At 44.1% G+C, this 16,948-nt stretch overlaps 2 protein-coding genes and 1 long non-coding RNA gene across 7 annotated transcripts in view; 1 reads left to right on the top strand and 2 right to left on the bottom strand.

The window, feature by feature from the left end:
• Nucleotides 1-9,638, bottom strand: part of LOC110487123 (conserved oligomeric Golgi complex subunit 1) — a 43,285-nt gene extending 33,647 nt beyond the window's left edge. For both annotated transcript variants that reach the window (XM_036942021.1, XM_036942020.1), the window contains exons 1-6: nucleotides 9,299-9,638; nucleotides 8,712-8,822; nucleotides 8,259-8,392; nucleotides 6,471-6,652; nucleotides 4,403-4,579; nucleotides 3,464-3,620 (exon numbers count right to left, since the gene is read on the bottom strand). In XM_036942021.1, the coding sequence (XP_036797916.1) occupies nucleotides 3,464-3,620; nucleotides 4,403-4,579; nucleotides 6,471-6,652; nucleotides 8,259-8,392; nucleotides 8,712-8,822; nucleotides 9,299-9,607 (1,070 nt within the window). In that variant the 5' untranslated portion in view covers nucleotides 9,608-9,638. The remainder of the gene's footprint in view (nucleotides 1-3,463; nucleotides 3,621-4,402; nucleotides 4,580-6,470; nucleotides 6,653-8,258; nucleotides 8,393-8,711; nucleotides 8,823-9,298) is intronic.
• LOC110487134 (small integral membrane protein 22) lies at nucleotides 9,564-14,099 on the top strand. 3 transcript variants are annotated; one of them, XM_036942027.1, is made up of 6 exons: nucleotides 9,564-9,704; nucleotides 9,963-10,040; nucleotides 10,130-10,220; nucleotides 11,201-11,373; nucleotides 11,448-11,515; nucleotides 13,670-14,099. In XM_036942027.1, exons 4-6 carry the CDS (start codon nucleotides 11,244-11,246, stop codon nucleotides 13,715-13,717), a joined length of 246 nt encoding a protein of 81 aa, XP_036797922.1. In that variant the 5' UTR covers nucleotides 9,564-9,704; nucleotides 9,963-10,040; nucleotides 10,130-10,220; nucleotides 11,201-11,243; the 3' UTR covers nucleotides 13,718-14,099. The 3 variants fall into 3 exon arrangements, with proteins under 3 accessions (XP_036797922.1, XP_036797921.1, XP_021414734.1); XM_036942026.1 differs by having other exon boundaries at nucleotides 9,963-10,220; XM_021559059.2 differs by lacking the exon at nucleotides 9,564-9,704 and having other exon boundaries at nucleotides 9,885-10,220.
• Nucleotides 14,100-14,329: 230 nt separating this feature from the next.
• Nucleotides 14,330-16,948, bottom strand: part of LOC118938363 — a 2,692-nt gene continuing 73 nt past the window's right edge. The window contains exons 1-3 of one of the 2 annotated variants that reach the window (XR_005035659.1): nucleotides 16,703-16,948; nucleotides 16,405-16,662; nucleotides 14,330-16,361 (exon numbers count right to left, since the gene is read on the bottom strand). The exon at nucleotides 16,703-16,948 is cut by the window's right edge and continues 73 nt beyond it. This is a non-coding gene — a long non-coding RNA (uncharacterized LOC118938363). Of the gene's footprint in view, nucleotides 16,663-16,702 lie in introns of both variants that reach the window. The other variant, XR_005035658.1, reaches the window with a different exon arrangement.

The following is a 16,948-nucleotide window of genomic DNA, read 5'->3' as shown; positions in this document are numbered from 1 at the left end:
TTCCTGTTTGGCCCTGTCCGGGGGTGTCCTCGGAGTGGGCCACAGTGTCTCCTGACCCCTCCTGTCTCAGCCTCCAGTATTTATGCTGCAGTAGTTTATGTGTCGGGGGGCTAGGGTCAGTTTGTTATATCTGGAGTACTTCTCCTGTCCTATTCGAATCTAAGTGTGCGTTCTCTAATTCTCTCCTTCTCTCTTTCTCTCTCTCGGAGGACCTGAGCCCTAGGACCATGCCCCAGGACTACCTGACATGATGACTCCTTGCTGTCCCCAGTCCACCTGGCTGTGCTGCTGCTCCAGTTTCAACTGTTCTGCCTTATTATTATTCGACCATGCTGATCATTTATGAACATTTGAACATCTTGGCCATGTTCTGTTATAATCTCCACCCGGCACAGCCAGAAGAGGACTGGCCATCCCACATATGCTCTCTCTAATTCTCTCTTTCTTTCTCTCTCTCGGAGGACCTGAGCCCTAGGACCATGCCCCAGGAATACCTGACATGATGACTCCTTGCTGTCCCCAGTCCACCTGACTGTGCTGCTGCTCCAGTTTCAACTATTCTGCCTTATTATTATTCGACCATGCTGGTCATTTATGAACATTTGAACATCTTGACCATGTTTTGTTATAATCTCCACCCGGCACAGCCAGAAGAGGACTGGCCACCCCACATAGCCTGGTTCCTCTCTAGGTTTCTTCCTAGGTTTTGGCCTTTCTAGGGAGTTTTTCCTAGCCACCGTGCTTCTTCACCTGCATTGCTTGCTGTTTGGGGTTTTAGGCTGGGTTTCTGTACAGCACTTTGAGATATCAGCTGATGTACGAAGGGCTATATAAAATAAATTTGATTGATTGATTTGAACAGACACTGAGCTCTGACGTCATGTTACTGAACAGACACTGAGATCTGACGTCATGTTACTGAACAGACACTGAGCTCTGACGTCATGTTACTGAACAGACACTGAGCTCTGACGTCATGTTACTGAACAGACACTGAGCTCTGACGTCATGTTACTGAACAGACACTGAGCTCTGACGTCATGTTACTGAACAGACACTGAGCTCTGACGTCATGTTACTGAACAGACACTGAGCTCTGACGTCATGTTACTGTACAGACACTGAGCTCTGTTATCATGTTACTGTACAGACACTGAGCTCTGACATCATGTTACTGTACAGACACTGAGCTCTGACGTCATGTTACTGAACAGACACTGAGCTCTGACGTCATGTTACTGAACAGACACTGAGCTCTGACGTCATGTTACTGAACAGACACTGAGCTCTGACATCATGTTACTGTACAGACACTGAGCTCTGACATCATGTTACTGTACAGACACTGAGCTCTGACGTCATGTTACTGTACAGACACTGAGCTCTGACGTCATGTTACTGAACAGACACTGAGCTCTGACATCATGTTACTGAACAGACACTGAGCTCTGACGTCATGTTACTGAACAGACACTGAGCTCTGACGTCATGTTACTGAACAGACACTGAGCTCTGACGTCATGTTACTGAACAGACACTGAGATCTGACGTCATGTTACTGTACAGACACTGAGATCTGACGTCATGTTACTGAACAGACACTGAGCTCTGACGTCATGTTACTGTACAGACACTGAGCTCTGACGTCATGTTACTGTACAGACACTGAGATCTGACGTCATGTTACTGTACAGACACTGAGATCTGACGTCATGTTACTGAACAGACACTGAGCTCTGACGTCATGTTACTGTACAGACACTGAGATCTGACGTCATGTTACTGAACAGACACTGAGCTCTGACGTCATGTTACTGTACAGACACTGAGCTCTGACGTCATGTTACTGTACAGACACTGAGCTCTGACGTCATGTTACTGTACAGACACTGAGCTCTGACGTCATGTTACTGAACAGACACTGAGCTCTGACGTCATGTTACTGAACAGACACTGAGCTCTGACGTCATGTTACTGTACAGACACTGAGCTCTGACGTCATGTTACTGAACAGACACTGAGCTCTGACGTCATGTTACTGTACAGACACTGAGCTCTGACGTCATGTTACTGTACAGACACTGAGCTCTGACGTCATGTTACTGAACAGACACTGAGCTCTGACGTCATGTTACTGAACAGACACTGAGCTCTGACGTCATGTTACTGAACAGACACTGAGCTCTGACGTCATGTTACTGAACAGACACTGAGCTCTGACGTCATGTTACTGAACAGACACTGAGCTCTGACGTCATGTTACTGAACAGACACTGAGCTCTGACGTCATGTTACTGTACAGACACTGAGATCTGACGTCATGTTACTGAACAGACACTGAGCTCTGACGTCATGTTACTGTACAGACACTGAGATCTGACGTCATGTTACTGAACAGACACTGAGCTCTGACGTCATGTTACTGTACAGACACTGAGCTCTGACGTCATGTTACTGTACAGACACTGAGCTCTGACGTCATGTTACTGTACAGACACTGAGCTCTGACGTCATGTTACTGAACAGACACTGAGCTCTGACGTCATGTATAGCATGTTACTGTACAGACACTGAGCTCTGACACCATGTTACTGTACAGACACTGAGCTCTGACGTCATGTTACTGAACAGACACTGAGCTCTGACATCATGTTACTGAACAGACACTGAGCTCCAATTGAGGGGTTTTTAAGTTTTTCAAATCTGCCATGTTCAACCCCCTATACGAGTAGGGGTGTAAAGGGCTACCTGTTACCGAGGTTTACAATGACAGGGGATTTGTTCATTTGACTTCAGGCTTGTTTAAATTATTTATTAGTGGAACATGAATGACATCATTCAAGTCAAGAGTGTGTCCCCAAGTTGAAGGTTTTTATCAACTCCCTCACCACTGTCTGGAAGTCACATATTTCAACCCGTGGGCCCTGATCGCGTCTGGTGTGGATGGACAAAAATCAACATACGGACCTATACACGCGTGTGCCCCCCCCCCCCCCCCCCTTCTAGTCAGCTTGTGTGAGTTCCATTTAAATCAACATACGGACCCATACACGCGTGTGCCCCCCCCCTTCTAGTCAGCATGTGAGAGTTCCATTTTGGTTGATTTGGTTCCCAGAGCAGATATAGTTCCTGAAGAAGCTGGTTATTTTCTGGTCCCAGATCAGACTCTCCTTAATAATCTTTTTATAGTTCTACAGCCGACTATGATCGATATTGAATATCAGTTGTTGAAATTAAAAGGGCATTGATTGGCTGAAATAGGGCAGCTGTTTCTATATGCAAAGTAAAGGGTATTGATTGGCTGAAATATGGCAGCTGTTTCTATATGCAAAAGTAAAGGGTATTGATTGGCTGAAATATGGCAGCTGTTTCTATATGCAAAAGTAAAGGGTATTGATTGGCTGAAATATGGCAGCTGTTTCTATATGCAAAAGTAAAGGGTATTGATTGGATGAGGTCTTACGTGTTGATCCACTGCTGTAGGGTGTCTCTGAGCTGCTCTCTCTGGATTGGCTGAGCCAGGGTTCTGAGCGCAGGCTGGAACTCAGCGATGGAAGAGGGGAGGTACTTGAACCAGCTTCCTGTACTCACCTCCTCCTGAAGGACACGCCTCCCTTTACCTGGACAACAGGTGAGACCGGAAGGACAGATTACCACAGAGATTTTTTATTTTTCCTTTATTTAACCAGGCAAGTCAGTTAAGAACAAATTCTTATTTACAATGACGGCCTAGGAACAGTGGGTTAACTGGTCTAGGAACAGTGGGTTAACTGGTCTAGGAACAGTGGGTTAACTGCCTGTTCAGGGGCAGAACGACAGATTTGTACCTTGTCAGCTCGGGGTGTCAACACTTCTATAATTCAACAATAAGGCCCACAGGGGTGTTGTGTATTGGCCATATACCACAAACCCCCTAAGGTGCCTTAATGCTATTATAAACTGGTTACCAACAAACATCTAACGGTAAACAAGTATTTTTGTGTCTTTACAACATACCCGTGGTATATCGTTGGATATACACACACAGCTGAAACACTGTTTCAGATCATCAGCATCCAAGACCCAAACTCCTCGGTTTATAATTGGTATTGAAATTCTCCAAGTCAATATCCCTCAGAGAGGATTGGACAGGTGTATGCAACATGGTGAAAATTCTACCCGGCCAATCAAAAGGTCAAGGTAGAGCTGTTACCATGTTGCTTATACAATCTAATATATATATAATCTAACGCTTATATAGTCTTATCAAAGTTAGGGGCTCCAGATCAGTTTGGGCCTAAAATGAGATGAAAGTAGGTTAGGCCGTCACTGTAAATAAGAATTATCTTAACTGACATGCCTAGTTAAATAAAGGTTAATTAAATTAAATTAAATTTCTTGCAAGGTATCATAGGTAATGTACCTGTAGGTGTGGTGGAGGTGACGTTCTCCAGAGTGGTGAAGAGGAGGCCGGAGCTCAGCCCTCCGTCCCCCAGCCGGGGACTCCCTTCTGGGGCTACGTAGAAGACAGCGTAGGCCTGGTACAGAGTGGTCACCAGCAGCTCTACCAGGCTACACACCTGGGCCTTAATACCAGCACCTGGGACACACACACAGACATGGCTGTCCACCTGAACCACACATCAAAACACCACACCGGTCCACTGAACAGAGATGATGATGTGAAATGGTTTTCCCAAACAATCCAAGCATGATGGAAGTGTGATAACAGGGGAGAGGAAGTGTGATAACAGGGGAGAGGAAGTGTGATAACAGGGGAGAGGAAGTGTGATAACAGGGGAGAGGAAGTGTGACAACAGGACATGTTGACTTGGAGAGGAAGTGTGATAACAGGACATGTTGACTTGGAGAGGAAGTGTGATAACAGGACATGTTGACTTGGAGAGGAAGTGTGATAACAGGACATGTTGACTTGGGGTGGAAGTGTGATAACAGGGGAGAGGAAGTGTGATAACAGGGCATGTTGATTTGGAGAGGAAGTGTGATAACAGGGGAGAGGAAGTGTGATAACAGGACATGTTGACTTGGAGAGGAAGTGTGATAACAGGGGAGAGGAAGTGTGATAACAGGACATGTTGACTTGGAGAGGAAGTGTGATAACAGGACATGTTGACTTGGAGAGGAAGTGTGATAACAGGGGAGTGGAAGTGTGATAACAGGGGAGAGGAAGTGTGATAACAGGACATGTTGACTTGGAGAGGAAGTGTGATAACAGGACATGTTGACTTGGAGAGGAAGTGTGATAACAGGGGAGAGGAAGTGTGATAACAGGACATGTTGACTTGGAGAGGAAGTGTGATAACAGGACATGTTGACTTGGAGAGGAAGTGTGATAACAGGGGAGAGGAAGTGTGATAACAGGACATGTTGACTTGGAGTGGAAGTGTGATAACAGGACATGTTGACTTGGAGAGGAAGTGTGATAACAAGGGAGAGGAAGTGTGATAACAGGACATGTTGACTTGGAGAGGAAGTGTGATAACAGGACATGTTGACTTGGAGTGGAAGTGTGATAACAGGACATGTTGACTTGGAGAGGAAGTGTGATAACAGGACATGTTGACTTGGAGAGGAAGTGTGATAACAGGACATGTTGACTTGGAGAGGAAGTGTGATAACAGGACATGTTGACTTGGAGAGGAAGTGTGATAACAGGGGAGTGGAAGTGTGATAACAGGACATGTTGACTTGGAGAGGAAGTGTGATAACAGGACATGTTGACTTGGAGTGGAAGTGTGATAACAGGACATGTTGACTTGGAGTGGAAGTGTGATAACAGGACATGTTGACTTGGAGAGGAAGTGTGATAACAGGGGAGAGGAAGTGTGATAACAGGACATGTTGACTTGGAGAGGAAGTGTGATAACAGGACATGTTGACTTGGAGAGGAAGTGTGATAACAGGGGAGAGGAAGTGTGATAACAGGACATGTTGACTTGGAGAGGAAGTGTGATAACAGGACATGTTGACTTGGAGTGGAAGTGTGATAACAGGGGAGAGGAAGTGTGATAACAGGACATGTTGACTTGGAGAGGAAGTGTGATAACAGGACATGTTGACTTGGAGAGGAAGTGTGATAACAGGACATGTTGACTTGGAGAGGAAGTGTGATACTAGTACCATGTTGTGGCTGGTTGTATTGTGGTACAGTGGTATATACTAGTACCATGTTGTGGCTGGTTGTATTGTGGTACAGTGGTATATACTAGTACCATGTTGTGGCTGGTTGTATTGTGGTACAGTGGTATATACTAGTACCATGTTGTGGCTGGTTGTATTGTGGTACAGTGGTATATACTAGTACCATGTTGTGGCTGGTTGTATTGTGGTACAGTGGTATATACTAGTACCATGTTGTGGCTGGTTGTATTGTGGTACAGTGGTATATACTAGTACCATGTTGTGGCTGGTTGTATTGTGTAGGAAGTATGTGTGGTATTGTATTGTGGTACAGTGGTATATACTAGTACCATGCTGTGGCTGGTTGAGTAGCTGTTGGATAGACGCCTTCCTAGCCAGGAGGAAGTCAGCCAGAGCCTGACGTGGAGAGCTGTCCTCGAGGAGCATGGTGGACACTAGGGCCTCAGCGATGGCTTGGTCAGACACCGCCCGACCACGCAGGACTGACTTACTGTCCAGCAAAATGGTGGACCTGGGAGGGGGGTAGAAGAGAGAGTGCTCCAATATTGAATGTGGTGCTCCTATACTGGTGGTGCTCCTATATTGAATGTGGTGCTCCTATATTGAATGTGGTGCTCCTATACTGAATGTGATGCTCCTATATTGAATGTGTTGCTCCTATATTGAACGTGGTGCTCCTATATTGAATGTGGTGCTCCTATATTGAATGTGGTGCTCCTATATTGAATGTGGTGCTCCTATACTGAATGTGATGCTCCTATATTGAATGTGGTGCTCCTATTTTGAATGTGGTGCTCCTATACTGGTGGTGCTCCTATATTGAATGTGGTGCTCCTATACTGAATGTGATGCTCCTATATTGAATGTGGTGCTCCTATTTTGAATGTGGTGCTCCTATACTGGTGGTGCTCCTATATTGAATGTGGTGCTCCTATACTGAATGTGGTGCTCCTATATTGAATGTGGTGCTCCTATACTGAATGTGGTGCTCCTATATTGAATGTGGTGCTCCTATTTTGAATGTGGTGCTCCTATGCTGGTGGTGCTCCTATATTGAATGTGGTGCTCCTATACTGAATGTGGTGCTCCTATATTGAATGTGGTGCTCCTATACTGAATGCGATGCTCCTATATTGAATGTGGTGCTCCTATTTTGAATGTGGTGCTCCTATACTGGTGGTGCTCCTATATTGAATGTGGTGCTCCTATATTGAATGTGGTGTTCCTATGCTGGTGGTGCTCCTATACTGAATGTGATGCTCCTATATTGAATGTGGTGCTCCTATGTTGGTGGTGCTCCTATATTGAATGTGGTGCTCCTATACTGAATGTGGTGCTCCTATATTGAATGTGGTGCTCCTATTTTGAATGTGGTGCTCCTATACTGGTGGTGCTCCTATATTGAATGTGGTGCTCCTATATTGAATGTGGTGTTCCTATGCTGGTGGTGCTCCTATACTGAATGTGATGCTCCTATATTGAATGTGGTGCTCCTATATTGAATGATGTGCTCCTATATTGAATGTGGTGCTCCTGTATTGAATGTGGTGCTCCTATATTGAATGTGGTGCTCCTATACTGGTGGTGCTCCTATATTGAATGTGGTGCTCCTATGCTGGTGGTGCTCCTATATTGAATGTGGTGCTCCTATACTGAATGTGGTGCTCCTATACTGAATGTGGTGCTCCTATATTGAATGTGGTGCTCCTATACTGAATGTGATGCTCCTATACTGAATGTGGTGCTCCTATATTGAATGTGGTGCTCCTATACTGGTGGTGCTCCTATATTGAATGTGGTGCTCCTATATTGAATGTGGTGCTCCTATATTGAATGTGGTGCTCCTATACTGAATGTGGTGCTCCTATACTGAATGTGGTGCTCCTATATTGAATGTGGTGCTCCTATATTGAATGTGGTGCTCCTATATTGAAGGTGGTGCTCCTATATTGAATGTGGTGCTCCTATATTGAATGTGGTGCTCCTATATTGAATGTGGTGCTCCTATATTGAATGTGGTGCTTCTAGCCCTGCTGAGGTAGGCTCTTCAATTTCACAGAAAATCCAGATTTGATAATCGTCTCCCTCATCCAAAATGACATCACGGTGACATTCACCTGAAGTGTCCAGCAGCAGCCACCTGCCTGACCAGGATGGGGAAGCGGGCGAGGACAGGGCTGTACTGTGGTCCTCCAGCCTCCAGGTGGAGCTGTCTGTGCAGGTGGCAGCAGAGCAGGTAGAGCTGTGTGGCCTGCAGCAAAGAGGGTGGTAAAACCAGGGAGAGGCTATAAGGGCTTTTCTGACCAGCATCCCATTGACAGCCCGACTACCCAAACTCTAAAACTGACCGTAACCTAATTTGAACCAATTCTGAAATTAAATATCGGTTGGCTGGTCAGGAGTGTCCATTAAACCAAGAGTTAGCTCGTTAGCATTAGCAGTGGCCTATGATGTGGATTTACATACATCATTGGCCATGCCCAGCTAGTATTAGCAATGATGGCTAAGTATGCCGTGTCTTCCTATGGGAAATGCTAACAGTCCACTGTCTTAGTAATAAGTGTCTTTGCCTGCAGGTACTGAGAGGCCTCCATGGAACTCCAGATCCTCTCTGGGATCTCCAGCAGCAGCTTGATCTGAGAGGCCATGGTGTAGAACTTCTCCTGGGACTGCCTCTGGACCTGGTGTGAAAAGAGAGAGAGAATCACAGGAATACACAGTGATTGATCTGAGAGGCCAAGGTGTAGAACCTCTCCTGGGACTGCCTCTGGACCTGGTGTGAAAAGAGAGAGTTTATAAACACATACAGACAGAGAGAGAGAATCACAGGGATACACAGTGATTGATCTGAGAGGCCAAGGTGTAGAACCTCTCCTGGGACTTGATGGGAAAGCTAAGACAGGCTACATTACATACATAAATAAAGGGACAGACAGAGAGACAATCACACAGAGATATAGGGTGTAGTAGATATTGAAACTCACACCGATATACCAATCATCTCACAACGGGTGGAACCTGTCGGAGTCTAATCACACATCACAACCTGTCCAGAAGGGATCCGGGAATGGTATTCTGCAGAACAGTTTGCTATCTAAATCAACAGAACTAGTTGGCCATCACCACCGCTCGTTAGCTTCACAGTGGAGCCACATACCTCTTCTTTGCTGTTGCTTTGGGGAACGCTTTTCCCCTGTTTCAGCTTGTGGCAATAGCGGTGCATGTACTGGATGGACGTAACCACGCTCTCCGAACACTGACGCATCTCTCCGATGGTGTCGGCGGCGTCGATCAAATCGCGGTACCGCTCGCCCACCATCTGACGAAGTTCCTCCTTCTTGTGCTCGATCTCTCCGCGGACATTCCGCTCGATGCCGCGTATCTCCTCGGTGTTGTACCGCTCGAACAGAACCGTCGGGTCTCGGATATCCGAAACCCGGAGAGATTGAGCAGGAACCACGGCCATCGCAGCTGAGCTTCGCTGTAAGCGAAATGCCAACCTGAAGGATCTACAACCCGGAAGACGGAGCGAAACTCACTTCCACGTAAACAATGCATCAGAGGTGAAAAACGGAAAATGAGGAGCCGGGAAAGTAACAGCGCCTCATACGGAACTAATATGTTACTACAATACATCATATGACCGAAACTCAACCTGACACAATATTGCTATTCCTTGAATTATGTAAATCAGCTGGTTTACGATAGAAAAAAATACATTTTTAATTTACTGCAATGAAAACAGAAATGTAGCTATGACAAATGCTAGTTTTATATACATGCGTCACACATATGAATTGTTCTGACTTTATTTCCTCCAGTCACATCATAAAAGTTTCCTTTGAAAAGACATGGCCAAGAGCAATGGTGGAAATGACTGGCAATATCTCTCAACTTCGGTAAGTCCATGATCACGAGACACCTTTAGATCTACTCGGAGGAAATGAAGCAGGATTCAAACAACCTACCCTTGCCCCATGCAAATCAGTGTACAGTGACTCACACGGCGACAGGTGCGTCAGTCCGGCAGGTACCCGGAAGAAGAGAGAACAAAAAACTGGAGCTTGTTCGAGTTACAGGTACAATGAACTTCGGAAAAATATATAGAAACGTGTTTGATTACTACCGAAAATATGAGTTTATTGTAATTGTTTATGTTCAAGTGAAGTCCGATATATAGGTAATCTTGGAATATTATTTTAAAGTGAAAGTCTGAGGCTGTAATTCATCAAGATGTTACAGTCAGTCAAACACTAACGATAATGATGTTGGTCTTGTGTTAAAGAAGTTAAAAGCAAATATTGTCATTTTTAGATGTAAAATAGAGTCTGTATTTGGCTAGTTGATCTATATCTCATCATAGTAGTCTATGTGAAAGTGATCAGGATAAAAGTACTGTGTCTAGATCAGAGCAGGTACGCTGAACTCTGATCCAGTTTGAGGTACATTCAAAATGCAGCATGATCTCCCTTACAATGAAATAACATATCAGTTTGTATATTTTAGGCCTACTTTATAGACCGACATAGTCAGCCAGCCAGGTGCATTGTACTTGTCTATAGAGAATTACCACACGTCTCTTCTCCCAGTGTGTCCTGTATTAACCCTGACTGGTACAGTTATGGACCAGAGAAACCTTGTAGTCTATATCAGAACCACGTCTCTTCTCCCAGTGTGTCCTGTATTAACCCTGACTGGTACAGTTATGGACCAGAGAAACCTTGTAGTCTATATCAGAACCACGTCTCTTCTCCCAGTGTGTCCTGTATTAACCCTGACTGGTACAGTTATGGACCAGAGAAACCTTGTAGTCTATATCAGAACCACGTCTCTTCTCCCAGTGTGTCCTGTATTAACCCTGACTGGTACAGTTATGGACCAGAGAAACCTTGTGGTCTATATCAGAACCACGTCTCTTCTCCCAGTGTGTCCTGTATTAACCCTGACTGGTACAGTTATGGACCAGATAAACCTTGTGGTCTATATCAGAACCACGTCTCTTCTCCCAGTGTGTCCTGTATTTTATAATCATAATAAACCCTATACTGTTCTTCTCCAGTGTGTTAACCCTTACTGAGACGAATTCTAGCCCAGCTATAGCCATGGACCAGAGGAGCCTACAGGAAGAGTTTAAGGATCAGTTTACAGACGTGGTGTCCAGACTGCAGTCTAAACAGCTGTTCCAGTCTGACTGGGACATCGCCTCCTTCGCTGTCTTCTTCATCTTCATCGGTAGGAATACACACGCGCACACACACACACACACACACACACACACAATTGACTGTCCACCTTGATCCTTTCAGGCATGGTTCTGCTGCTTGTTGTCCTGGTTCTGATCCGCTGCTGTTGCTGCTGCTGCTGTGATGAACAGGTAATGTAGCAATCAATCAATAAAATCTAATGGCCTGTTTCTGTGAGAAATGTGTGGTGTCTATAGCCTGGTCCCAGATCTGTTGGTATCTATAGCCTGGTCCCAGATCTGTTGGTATCTATAGCCTGGTCCCAGATCTGTTGGTATCTATAGCCTGGTCCCAGATCTGTTGGTATCTATAGCCCGGTCCCAGATCTGTTGGTATCTATAGACTGGTCCCAGATCTGTTGATATATAGCCTGGTCCCAGATCTGTTTATATATATATATAGCCTGGTCCCAGATCTGTTGGTATCTATAGCCAGGTCTCAGATCTGTTTATCTATAGCCTGGTCCCAGATCTGTTGGTATCTATAGCCCGGTCTCAGATCTGTTGGTATCTATAGCCTGGTCCCAGATCTGTTGGTACCTATAGCCCGGTCTCAGATCTGTTGGTATCTATAGCCCAGTCTCAGATCTGTTGGCATCTATAGCCTGGTCTCAGATCTGGTGCTCTTGTCAACAATGTTTGGTGTGAGTTGGCATGATAGCACACAGACTGGCACTCAGGCTGTGGTATACAGGACCACATTTCTGATATGTCAGCCACCCATAGTGTTAATGAGGGAGTTGTATTTATTTGTTGTACATTTCAAATCACTTCAAAATGAAGCCGTGTCATTTACTCTATCCTGTCTTGTATCATGGTCATTCAGACTCTATCCTGTCTTGTATCATGGTCATTCAGACTCTATCCTGTCATGGTCATTCAGACTCTATCCTGTCATGTATCATGGTCATTCAGACTCTATCCTGTCATGGTCATTCAGACTCTATCCTGTCATGGTCATTCAGACTCTATCCTGTCATGGTCATTCAGACTCTATCCTGTCATGTATCATGGTCATTCAGACTCTATCCTGTCATGGTCATTCAGACTCTATCCTGTCATGTATCATGGTCATTCAGACTCTATCCTGTCTTGTATCATGGTCATTCAGACTCTATCCTGTCATGTATCATGGTCATTCAGACTCTATCCTGTCATGGTCATTCAGACTCTATCCTGTCATGGTCATTCAGACTCTATCCTGTCTTGTATCATGGTCATTCAGACTATCCTGTCATGTATCATGGTCATTCAGACTCTATCCTGTCTTGTATCATGGTCATTCAGACTCTATCCTGTCATGGTCATTCAGACTCTATCCTGTCATGTATCATGGTCATTCAGACTCTATCCTGTCATGTATCATGGTCATTCAGACTCTATCCTGTCATGGTCATTCAGACTCTATCCTGTCTTGTATCATGGTCATTCAGACTCTATCCTGTCATGTATCATGGTCATTCAGACTCTATCCTGTCATGGTCATTCAGACTCTATCCTGTCTTGTATCATGGTCATTCAGACTCTATCCTGTCATGTATCATGGTCATTCAGACTCTATCCTGTCATGTATCATGGTCATTCAGACTCTATCCTGTCATGTATCATGGTCATTCAGACTCTATCCTGTCTTGTATCATGGTCATTCAGACTCTATCCTGTCATGTATCATGGTCATTCAGACTCTATCCTGTCATGTATCATGGTCATTCAGACTCTATCCTGTCATGTATCATGGTCATTCAGACACTATCCTGTCATGTATCATGGTCATTCAGACTCTATCCTGTCATGGTCATTCAGACTCTATCCTGTCTTGTATCATGGTCAGTCAGACTCTATCCTGTCATGTATCATGGTCATTCAGACTCTATCCTGTCATGTATCATGGTCATTCAGACTCTATCCTGTCATGTATCATGGTCATTCAGACTCTATCCTGTCATGTATCATGGTCATTCGGACTCTATCCTGTCTTGTATCATGGTCATTCGGACTCTATCCTGTCTTGTATCATGGTCATTCAGACTCTATACTGTCATGTATCATGGTCATTCAGACTCTATCCTGTCTTGTATCATGGTCATTCAGACTCTATCCTGTCTTGTATCATGGTGAAGACCCATCCACATCCTACAATAGAGGGTCTGTTTTAGTGTGACCAGATTTAGCATGGCTGTATCAAGGAGTCTGTGTCAGACAAGCGTTCACTGCATTTCCTCTGAATAAAGATGTGTTGAAAGATGCATGATTTCCCCTCCTCTCTCTCTCTGTGTTTCCCAACAGCCGAGAAGACACAAAGTGGGTCATGAAAACTTTGGAATGGAGACCTGAAAGGAACTCGGAACAGAGTAGAAGATTCCACAATGACGACACTTAGAAAATTGATTAGTCCTTTTTATAATACATTTTATTCGATGCACTTTAAAATTTGCACTTTTAATCTGTGTGCCAAACCAAGAGTTGTATAACTTGTTTTCATTCTGGTTCCATCTATTTACTTTTGACTGTTGGAAAATGTTGCACTCCCTGTGGTAACCCGGTTTAGCCGCCGTCTAATGGTGGAACGTCATTGGAGGTCATATGAATCAGTTTGTTTACTTGTTCCCTGCACGGCTAGCGGTTGTTGCTAGGACGCCAGAAAGGAGAGGCAAGGTGAAAACAGTCACCGAGTCTCACAACCAGAAGATTAAAGGGCTTTCACTAACGGTTCATGTAAAAAAACTAGGCACCAACTCTTTATGTAGTGGAATCAACGCTGTGTACTTTAAACTTAACTTCTTAAGTGTATGTAATGAGGAACGATAGATAATGTAGTAGTATTGATTCAATGACTTTAATGTAGTTAATTATATTAACATAATTCAATGTTGAAACAGGTACATTGTATCATTCAAATGATTAATATTTTGTATTGAATCTGTCCCCGATTGACTGACCGAACACTCCAGTATAACACCTCTTTATTGCACAGATAATAGATCATATGGTCCACAACATATACATTGTACGCATCTCTAAACAGTTTTTAAAACACTTGCAGTAATAATGATTTTTGTTCGACATTGGAATGGGATCTTCACTTCACAGGGAATCATCAAAAGGCAAAGTAACAAGTGCAAAAATTAAACAATTGAATAAATAAAATCATTAGCAAAACAACACATTAAAATGAACTGATACAATGACGAATAACAGCTTATTGTTGAGGAGAACGTTTACTTTTCAAAAGCTGGGAATGTCCGTTTTCCTTTACACTTGACATAAAAGCGGCATTCCAAGGAATATAGAGTCAGAAACCTTACAAGTTAATTTCACTGAAGAGTCACTGTGTTTCATGTCTCATACTACTGCTGAGTAGTGTAGTCTACACAAAATAACAGTATGTCCTACTGTGGTAAACCAATCTGCTTGACAAATTTAGTTTCCAATACCTTTTTCACACTGCTGAGCAAACCAAGCTGGCCTGGTTACTCATTAACCGTAGATGCTGGAACCGTGTAGGAGAAGACGATGCGTTTGTATCGGTCCCTACCCAAATAAACCATAAATTAAAATTTAAAATATCTTTTGGTCGCTATTATAGTGTGAAAAGGGTGTGTGGAAAGGAGGAACGTTAGTATTCAGTAACAAGAGAAGTGTTTCAGACTAAAACAACACAAGCTGATCCATTGATTCATAACGAGGTCCTAGTTAGTACTATACAAGTCCAACCAAGTTAGTACTATACAACAGGGAGGTCCAACCAAGTTAGTTAGTACTATACAAGTCCAACCAAGTTAGTTAGTACTATACAACAGGGAGGTTCAAGTTAGTTAGTACTATACAACAGGGAGGTCCTAGTTAGTTAGTACTATACAACAGGGAGGTCCTAGTTAGTTAGTACTATACAACAGGGAGGTCCTAGTTAGTTAGTACTATACAACAGGGAGGTCCTAGTTAGTTAGTACTATACAACAGGGAGGTCCTAGTTAGTTAGTACTATACAACAGGGAGGTCCTAGTTAGTTAGTACTATACAACAGATGACGCACAGAGAGATACATGCACCCAATCCTAAATCAACCCCTAGTCCCTACTTGTCTAGATCAGAATGCAGTATTCCCCCTATATTCATTCCCATAGACTTCTAGTCATTCAGTGTTTCCCCCTATATTCATTCCCATAGACTTCTAGTCATGCAGTGTTTCCCCCTATATTCATTCCCATAGACTTCTAGTCATGCAGTGTTTCCCCTATATTCATTCCCATAGACTTCTAGTCATGCAGTGTTTCCCCTATATTCATTCCCATAGACTTCTAGTCATGCAGTGTTTCCCCTATATTCATTCCCATAGACTTCTAGTCATGCAGTGTTTCCCCTATATTCATTCCCATAGACTTCTAGTCATGCAGTGTTTCCCCCTATATTCATTCCCATAGACTTCTAGTCATGCAGTGTTTCCCCCTATATTCATTCCCATAGACTTCTAGTCATGCAGTATTTCCCCCTATATTCATTCCCATAGACTTCTAGTCATGCAGTGTTTCCCCTATATTCATTCCCATAGACTTCTAGTCATGCAGTGTTTCCCCTATATTCATTCCCATAGACTTCTAGTCATGCAGTGTTTCCCCTATATTCATTCCCATAGACTTCTAGTCATTGCGCTAACGACCCCCATCTAGGGGAAACACAATGTATTGGATAGATATAGCAACATGGTAGTAGCCCCACCATATTGCTTAGCCCTATACTTTCTTCACAAGTAGGGAGTGTAGTCTAGGGGTTAGGGTTTGATTTGGGACTGAATTAAAGCAGCTGTAACACATGGATGGGCCCTAAAACCCTGGAATACTAAACACTGGTAATGTATTTGGACTTTGATCCGGCTGTTCTCCTGTAAATTATACAAACAAAACCCACTTCAATTCAGACAATATTTTCAAGACATCCCTTTTATCTGGGTTGGTTGGTGTGAAGGATTTGGACAGAACCCCTAGGCATTCTGACGGTCAGCTAACTGCAGGAGGTTAGTACACCTAGGCATTCTGACGGTCAGCTAGCTGCAGGAGGTTAGAACACCTAGGTATTCTGACGGTCAGCTAGCTGCAGGAGGTTAGAACACCTAGGCATTCTGACGGTCAGCTAGCTGCAGGAGGTTAGAACACCTAGGCATTCTGACGGTCAGCTAGCTGCAGGAGGTTAGAACACCTAGGTATTCTGACGGTCAGCTAGCTGCAGGAGGTTAGAACACCTAGGTATTCTGACGGTCAGCTAGCTGCAGGAGGTTAGAACACCTAGGCATTCTGACGGTCAGCTAGCACGAGGTTAGAACACCTAGGCATTCTGACGGTCAGCTAACTGCAGGAGGTTAGTACACCTAGGCATTCTGACGGTCAGCTAGCTGCAGGAGGTTAGAACACCTAGGCATTCTGACGGTCAGCTAGCTGCAGGAGGTTAGAACACCTAGGTATTCTGACGGTCAGCTAGCTGCAGGAGGTTAGAACACCTAGGCATTCTGACGGTCAGCTAGCTGCAGGAGGTTAGAACACCTAGGCATTCTGACGGTCAGCTAGCTGCAGG

Source organism: Oncorhynchus mykiss, chromosome 13 (assembly GCF_013265735.2).
Source record: "Oncorhynchus mykiss isolate Arlee chromosome 13, USDA_OmykA_1.1, whole genome shotgun sequence".
NCBI lineage: Eukaryota > Metazoa > Chordata > Actinopteri > Salmoniformes > Salmonidae > Oncorhynchus > Oncorhynchus mykiss.
The sequence above is the reverse complement of the archived record's forward strand: the minus strand, read 5'-3'. Positions and strand labels throughout refer to the sequence as shown.